Here is an 8,944-nt window from a genome sequence, read left to right as displayed (position 1 = left end):
CACACACACACACACACACACACAGCTATGTGACCGTGTTGCCTAGTGGCTATAGACCAAACCAAATACATTGCTGCCCATTATGGAGAGGGGCCACCACAACAGTGAACATACCAAAACAGTTGTTTAAGGGCTGGACAGAGGACAGGAAATAACACTGAGAAAAATATGTGGCCTTGTTCCTAACCTATGACTGCTCTGTGAAGATGTGATGGGGGGAAAAGTCTTATCGGTCGCTTCCCACGAATGCCAGGCTTGCAGGTGAGTTGAGGGCTGTGAAAAAATAGAAGCTGTGGCGCAGGGGAGGCATGACTTGGACCCGCCCCTTCGCCTCCAATTGGAGGCAAGAGTCACGCTGCTCATTCGGTGCAGCCGACCATAGATAACCTACGACTCACGCTGCAGAGGCTCGAGCAGGCATCGAGTCGTGTTGGCGCGGGAGCAGGGGGGGATGATTAATTAGTCAAATAAAAAACTCGGTAACGTGACACGGCTACGGATAATACACTAAGGGATACGAATGACGAAGGTGTTGGTGTCAGAGAGGACTCAAAACGTGTGGGATCATCTCTTTTCATATAAGGTAATTCCTTGGTGTCATATTGTCCTGTTTAAACTATACCTTTAAAAATGCAATCGCGATGCTTCAAAGTCTGTCCTCGCTTTAAAAGTCACGCAGCCGAACTTAGACTTTGTGAGAGCTATTTATAATGCATCATCTTCAGCTAGCGGTAGCAGAAGACAGTGTTCACGTTGAAATGCTGGGGACTAGACATGCTTTCCGACATTGTAACATCAGCCTTTTAAAGGTTTATGCGTCAAATCGCACGGTCGTTCTTTTTCTGGAATACTCACGGGCAAACAGTAGCAAGATCCAACCTCACTTAGGCTAACTATATTATTTAAGATAAGCAGTGTTGGTGGTGACTTTGGTTCGGTTGTAGATTGTGCTGAGAGAGGAACATACTTTCAGCCTACGTTTTTATCTTACTTTTTCTCTGTTTCTGTTGCAGGGGCGAGTCCTCTTCATGCAGCTGAGCACGGGCCGAGTACGAGCCACGCATCATCCGGCGGAATGTCTGGCGTCTGTGGAAGTACGGCATGCAAGCTGTGGTAGGGTCCGCTGTGCTGTCAGCAACTCGGTGCGACGGGGGTGCGGTGGAGCACACCAGTGATGCACTTGCACTTCACCTCACTGGACGCGAGTGACGTTGGGCTTTAACGGAACCAAACATATTGGCCCAATGCCGGATGTCAAACGGCATTTGAATAGCTCGTCAGAGTTGAAGTAGGAGATCGTGTGCCATCCAGATCGTCATGAAACGAAGCAGGATTGTTTAAAGTCATAGTCTGTTGAAACTTGTCTTTTTGGGGGGTTTGCGCGAAGGTAAATTTGCTGAACGCGCACGTAGTCTTCGGACATGGGAAATGTAAACATTGACGCTGAGTTCTGAGACACATGTGTGCGCACTTGCCCCTCTCTGCAACGGTCAAGATGGACCGTGACGAGTTGGACCAGGAGGACGGATTGGACGGTCCAGTCCATGGACCTCACCGAGTGAGGCCATCCTCCTACCGAGCCCTCCGGAGCGCTGTGTCCAGCCTGGCGAGGATAGACGACTTTTTCTGCGAGAAAATTGGCTCGGGATTTTTCTCCGAAGTTTTCAAGGTAAGAGTCTGTCGCAGTTGCAAAGATTGAGTTTAGCCTACTTGTAAAAGCCATTGCAGCTTATCCAAATCACATTGCGCAGACCTCCTTTCAAATAGGCTACCCATTTTACAGTCCGTTTCGCCGTGTTTGAGGACCATGCACCATCAACATTTAGCAGCAGCAGGTGGCGCTAGTGGCCGGACACCGGACACCTGAACACTATACAGTTGAGCGAAGCCTTGAAACAAGATAGGCATTTTTGACATGTGCAAAGGAACCCTTCTTTAATTCTGTATGAGAGAGAGCAGAAAGGTATGGAAAGAGAGATTGCAAGGCAAAGTGAGTCATCACCACATCCTTTGCTACTGATCGTGGCCTTATGTGCACCCCTTTCCTGCCACCTGACGCCAATTCACGGTGATTTACTACAAATGAGCCAGCAGCTCCACTTTAATTAAGAGCAGCCCTTTTTAAAATGTCACTGGTGATTGAGCTGTGTGTGTAAATGTGAATGGAGTGGACCCAGGCTGATGAATGGGCAATAGATTTGATGGTTCAGTTAATAGAGCTCGCCGTGGTTGGGCCTTGTCTTACCCCCGCCCCTGTCTGTGTGTTGGGGGGGCTATGATTCAGTCTGAGATGTTCTCTCTGTTAAGTGTGTGTGTGTGTGTGTGTGTCTGTGTGTGCACACATCTGCACATTGAAATGACTGACATTTAAAGTGTGTCGACAGTGTTGTGGTGTGGCTGCAAGGTCTACATGTCCGTTTACACTGGTCCTCCTGATTAGCTCCTCCTTGGGTCTGTGTTGGCAGCTGTGATTCAATCAGGGCTGGAATCTCCTCTGTGTGTCAGATGTGACCTTTAAGATGTGGTTCTTAACCAAACAGTGTAAATGAAAGGATTTACAGTAACAGTAGGTTGGTGAGTTGGGTGCAGGGTAACCCAAGTAGCCTACATTTGCCCTCTACCTGAACCAAACAAAGTTGTCATTGTGTCCCCCTGAAAAGACTGTAAATGAGGCAGCTTCAACACAGATAGGTTTTTAAAAGTAATTCTGTGTCTGGTGGCTCTGAAATCTTGTAATCACTGAACCACTGAAAAACACTAGGTTATGGCCAGAGAGCTAATTCAGTTCATTGGATACATTGAAGTTCCTTACCATTGAGATATAGTCGTATATACAGTGACTCAGGAGATTGAGCATTAGTTAAAGAGGTTATGTTTGGAAGTCTGTTGGATTATCTTGAATGCACCACTATGTTTGCACATTTCCATTGACTTGCATTGTATAGCATTGAGGTTCAAAGTGGCAGTATAACAGAGTACGCTCCAAACAGGATTCGAAGCTAGCGTAGGGCTTCATCATGCACATTTCTTCACACTCTTTTGTATTGATGTATTGGACAAATAGGATTCACATCGCCACGTTAAGATCGCCACAGCTGTGCTCAAGCTATTTTATATGGACAGACAACCTTGAGCACCCTTGTCTGCTTGTTTTGAGGGATGCCCTTTGCTGGTGTCCCAGCCTCTGTCTGAGGGTGGAGGGGTCAGCACCATCACTGCCCAGGTCTCCTTCTTTGAGTGTGTGTGCGTGTGTGTGTGTGTTGGGGGGGGCAGTGGCTTCCGTTCTGTTGGTTTTGTTTTTCTAGAAGAGGAAGAGAAGACTTACCCGGAGTAGTGGGTATTTGCACTCAAGAAAGATTGAGCAACCCTTACATGCCTGCCGGAGACGTCTTGTTTGAACAAATCCCACAAGTTGTGTTTTTCTTGAAGCTGCTGAGGCAAAACACACCTTATGATACGCACACACACACACACACACATTACAGAAAATGCACAAATCAGACACCACAAAAACACAAACACAAACGCACAAACTTTTCATCTCTAAATGTTGCACACAGGGGTTGGGATTCAAGAATTGGAATAAGCAGCTCCTCAGTGTCCTTATTATTGGGTTTGTGTCATGAAGCCTGACAACCCCATCCAGTGTGTGTGTGTGTGTGTGTGTGTGTGTGTGTGTGTGTGCGTGCACTGATCTTAGAGCATCCCGTCTCAGTGTGCCAGTGACACATAAGTGGACGTAGCATAAGTGCATGAACGCACTGTCGAGGGGAAATGGACTTTCAAGGCTCATTAACCTATGGATTTCAAATGGCCTCCCTGACCTAGTTTCTGACCTGGCGTCGACACCACCGTGTGTGCACGCACCCACACCTGAGCTCCTTACAACACCTGAGCTCGCTGCAGAAGACGACACCCCCTTGAGTGGCTCGCATGAACCCTGTTACACAGAGGAAGCTCTTCACCTGATCCAACTCAGAAATGAGTAGCTCTCGGTGTGTTTTGATTTGTGTGTGTGTGTGTGTCTGTGTGTCTGTCTCTCTCCCCCTCTCTCTGTGCATCATGGACCCATGTTTGTGCCTGTGAGGACTTGAGAACCCCTCCTTGAGTGCATTTTTCTACTGAGCTGGTGCTGACAGAAGACACATTGATGCACGGTTGTCATATTGCTGTTCCATATCTGACATGGCCTTTAGAGACACTTGCAAAGAGTTTGAAAAATATTTGGACCTGATGTTTTTTCAGTTTTGTCACGTGTGTGACGTGTAATAGCTTTTGAAAATAGAGATTTTCAAAAGATTTGAGGAGGCACACACACACACACATACATACATACATACACACACAGACACACACACACAGACACACACACACACACACACACACACACACACACACACACACACACACACCTAGATTGAGACTGAGGAAATGAGGAGGGTGTTATTTATATGAAAAGGATGATGTTTGGAAGGCCCTGTTTGTCTTGGATGTCTGACAGAACAGGAGCTTATGTGTGTGTGTGTGTGGGGGGGGGGTGGTGGATCTTGTCCAGTGGAGTCCAGCAAGACTCATGCTTTGGCTAAGTGTGTGTGTTTGTGTGTTGGAGTTTGAAGTTGATGCACTCGTGGCCAGCAGCCAGACCAACGGACACCCGGTCACTTCTGAACTACTGGAGCGAGCACGTGTGGCCATGGCTAGTACTTGGATGGGAGACCTCCTTGGAAGACTGAGTTGCTGCTGGAAGATCCCGGTGCCCAAGTGCAGTGGCGTGGCCAGTGGCCACTGTGCTGCAGGAGATGCCGTTAAGACGTTAAACCGAGGAGGTCCTCACCCACTGTGGTCATTACAGAGCCCATGGCACTCATTGCAAAGAATAGGGGATTAGGGGGCTCAAGGACATATGTGCTATCTGTATTTGTGGTATATGGGCTCATGGACATATGTGGTATCTGGTATTTGGGTAAGCTACTGTTTGTCAAAGTCAATGCTACAAACAGTTTTGTTTTTCATAGTAATTCACAGACCCTCTTGGGCTGGGTAATGCAGGCGCACATACGCACACATTGAAGGGAGGGGGTGGAGCTAGAGAAAGAGAATCCTGATGGATGGAAACATTCCTATCCATCTTCTGTGGTGGTGATGTCACCAAGTAGTAACAAAGAGGTTGAGTTAAGACCCACGTTGATTGGCTGGGAGATGTTAAGACTAGTTAAACGTGACCTCACATCTCTTATATCTATCTCTTTTGTTTTCTTTTTTCATTCTCCCCGCAACCCAGTCAACCCAGTCTGTCTGTCGGTCTGTCTCTCTCTTCTCTCCCTCTCTCTTCTCTCCTCCTTCCTTTGCCTGTCTGCCCCTTCTCAGTTTCACTCTAGTCAGGGCTTGTGCTGTTGTCAGTCATTGAAAGGTCTTGTGTGTCTGTGTGTATGTGTGTCTCCCAGGAAGAGAGACTGTGGTTTTTGTGCAAACGTTTAAATGGTACTTTTCCCCAGTGTTATTTTTGTGTTGCTTGCTCTGAATTATTTGTTTAAATATGATTTCATTTGTGTGTGTGTCACACCCGTAGTCAGGGCTTTCCTACAGTACCGACTTCCCCCCCATGTCTCCCCACACCCTGGGTAAACACAGCCCCCCCCCCCCCACCCCCCCCACACACATACACACACAAAGACTCCCCCAGGTAAAGTGTGTCAGGGAAAGATGTGGAGAAACTGACCTGTTGGGCTTGTGTTGACATGGAAAAGTTGTGGAGAATGTTTTTGACCATGAAGACAAGTATGTGCACACACGCACATGAACGCACACACACCGCTTGCACCTCTAAAAAAGCAGGTAGGTCCCCTCCCAAGAGAGTATTCATCCTTAAGGAAATGTACAGTATATGACACACAGAACAATGAACACGCATGATTATTATCTGGAATATTCTATCAGGATGGATTGATAAAACCATAAAATGGTTAGTCAAAGCCTGTCCTCAAATGCCTTGTTTTGTGCACATGCCATCATAGATGAGTGAAGGTGAAAATCTATAAAAAAAATAATAATATACAAGTTTTCCAAGCTACCATCAGAGAATGTAAGGTATTTCCCTTAAAAATGAGACTAACCAGTTACCAAAATAGCTGACTATTTAATTTCATTGTTGACTGGAAGGTGCTACTGAACAGTGGTTATTCTTGAATTTCCCCTTGGGGATCAATAAAGTATCTCTATCTATCTATCTATCTTATTCACTTGTGTACCATGTAATAATTGAGTGGATGTTCCAAACCGTGTGTGTGTGTGTCTGTCTGTCTGTCTGTCTGTCTGTTGTAATGGAAGGTCTGTGATGATGCAGTGTGTTCTCTTTTCGTTCCCTCCATCAGTCTTCTGTGCAGACTTTCCTGTCGGCCGGTCTCCTCTTTCCCCTCTCTCACTGTAACCTTCTCCAACTCTGTCCAGAGGAGTTTGTAATCCACGGGGGATGAATCTGTAATCTGCGTCTCAACATATTACACCCACCCTCCATCTCTCCTAATCTCCCTCTCCCCTCTCCCCTCCACCACGTCCCCTCCCTCCTGACCTTTCACCGGTGACACAGTGATTTACAGCAGGAACAGTACAAACGAGAGATGAGGAACTGTGTGTGTGTGTGTGTGTGTGTGTGCGTACGTGCGTACGACGTATGTGTGAGTGTGTGCGAGAGAGAGAGTAAATGTTAAATACATAAAAAAGGAAAGCAATGTGCAATATATGTTGTCTCCTAGTGAGTGAAGATATCCTTTAAACACACACACACACACACACACACACACACAGAGTTGATTTAGTGTCCCCTTGATGTTACACATAAACAGATGAACACTTCAATGTATTTACATTAACTCATTCATGCGTGGATCCTCTCCCCAGAATGTCATGGCCTCTCACACGGCGGCATGCCCCGAGTGACGCACACTCTGTCCTGCTCCACACAGAGCTCGTATTGAGTAGCCATCCAGTGTTGCGGAGTGCAAATTGGCTCGGATTAATCTCTGTGCTGTGTGTTTACCGAGGGAAAGCAGGCCAGCTCCTGGTCCGGCCGTGAGCTCGTGCGAGCGCGCTGCAGACGTGAGGCCATTCACACCGTCTCCGTCTCGTCTCCACTCCGCACCGTCAGCATCCACCGCTCCGTCTCCCCACTACGCTCAACCCCATCAGCGTTCCCAGTCTCCCTACTCTACTCCACTCTGTCAGCATTCCCAGTCTTCCTACTCTACTCCACTCTGTCAGCATTCCCAATCTCCCCACCCCGTCAGCATTCCTAGTCTAGTTATACCTAGTGACTTGTTGGCACAGAAAAGCTGAGGTCCCATCTGTGGTCATTTTACAGTAGAGCGTTCAGCATTCAACACTGGTATGAGATGGTCAGTAAATATACTTTGTATGTAGTGTAGTGTAATCATCAGTTAAAGGGAGTGATTGCACAAAGTTAATGACTGTTCATTTTGAGTCCATGCGATGTTGATTGTGAGATGACCTGTGGTTTTGGTAATGTCTGTGGTAGAAGGGGTGTGTGTGTGCGTGCGTGCGTGCATTTGTTTGGACAGGCATAAAAAACACTATTGTAAGTAGTAGCATCAAAAATAAACTTGCGTAAGCAGATGTGAGTGCCAAGAAAACTTGGCGTCAATCAAAGTTCAGTTTAATTCACTTTGTGTGCGATGTGTGCCCGCACAAGATCGCCCCATATAGCTTAGCTCATATTTCACAAAATCAGCAGCAATATCTATTCATATTTTTACTGTCTTTTTTAATTAATAATATCGTGCAGAGAAATATCTCTCCACTGTATCAGACTGTATGGTACATGTTATTTATTTTAGTGGGAGAGAGATGAGGTCTGATTGGGAAATGACTGCAGGTCAGATTTGAACCGGGATCACTGGGCACCTGGATCCCAATGGATCCTGCAGCCTCTTGCCCCACAGTGCTTCCCAAAGTTAATCATTTTTTAATCAGTGCTGATTCTTACCTTCTTTCAAAATGTTTTGATCAGATTCTTTGACCGATCAAAAAAATCTGTAATGAACACTGTGGTACCAATCTGGATTTACACTCACAAATTAAAGTAGATCAAAGTCTTTTAAGATCTCTTTTTTTTATGGACATGTAAGGAAAGGAGTGTGGTAGCCAGATGGGGCGGATGTAGCATTGCTTCCACCTTAATTAACTTCTTTAATGAAATTGAACTTTAATTGATTAAACCTCATACATTCTTACCCTGGCACAACCACTTATTCATTTTAGTGCCCTTCATCCCAATGAAGAGTAAAAGCTTGGGAAGCTATGTTGCCACAATTTGGCAGAGGCAGGCTTGTAAAGTCATCACTTTCCACAATGAATTCCACCACTGTAAGAGGGAGAATGTGGTCAAGACTTTAATCATGAGGGGTTTTATCTGATAACGCGGCATATAAAAGCAGGCCTGTGTAAACTGTCGCCTCATAAATGGTGCTCTGTGCTAAGTTTGGCGAGGCGAGAATGAGCCTGAGCTTGTGTGTGTGTGTGTGACCGACACCAACAGAGGCTGTCATGAAGAGGCTCTGAGAGTGAGAGCCTGTCTGTGTCAGCTGAAGAGCCTCTCAGAGGAAAGCTGGTAATGACAGTAACCCCCCCCCCCTCTCTCTTCATCCTCTGCTCAGGTGCAGCACAGGACCAGTGGCCAGGTGATGGCGCTGAAAATGAACACGATGGCCTCCAACAGAGCCAACATGCTGAAGGAGGTGCAGCTCATGAACCGCCTCTGCCACCCCAACATCCTCAGGTGAGTACACGCAACGCACCCCACCTCACCTCACCTCACCTCACACAACCCCACCTCACCTCCACATTCGGACCCCAATAGGGATGGATAGGCATGCCTACCCACCTCTACGGGCTACTGAAGTTCAAACATGCGCCTGCATCCAAATGACTA

General features: G+C 46.7%; 1 protein-coding gene across 1 annotated transcript in view; it reads left to right on the top strand.

The window, feature by feature from the left end:
* The first annotated feature begins 390 nt into the window (after positions 1 to 390).
* tesk1b (testis associated actin remodelling kinase 1b) overlaps positions 391 to 8,944 on the top strand; it is a 19,205-nt gene continuing 10,651 nt past the window's right edge. Inside the window, exons 1-3 of the mRNA XM_062516491.1 lie at positions 391 to 583; positions 1,014 to 1,669; positions 8,670 to 8,791. Coding sequence (XP_062372475.1) covers positions 1,460 to 1,669; positions 8,670 to 8,791 — 332 coding nt within the window. The 5' untranslated portion in view covers positions 391 to 583; positions 1,014 to 1,459. The remainder of the gene's footprint in view (positions 584 to 1,013; positions 1,670 to 8,669; positions 8,792 to 8,944) is intronic.

This window comes from Sardina pilchardus, chromosome 16, assembly GCF_963854185.1.
Source record: "Sardina pilchardus chromosome 16, fSarPil1.1, whole genome shotgun sequence".
Classification (NCBI taxonomy): domain Eukaryota; kingdom Metazoa; phylum Chordata; class Actinopteri; order Clupeiformes; family Clupeidae; genus Sardina; species Sardina pilchardus.
Note: the sequence above shows the minus strand (reverse complement) of the source record. Positions and strands in the feature narration are given on the sequence as shown.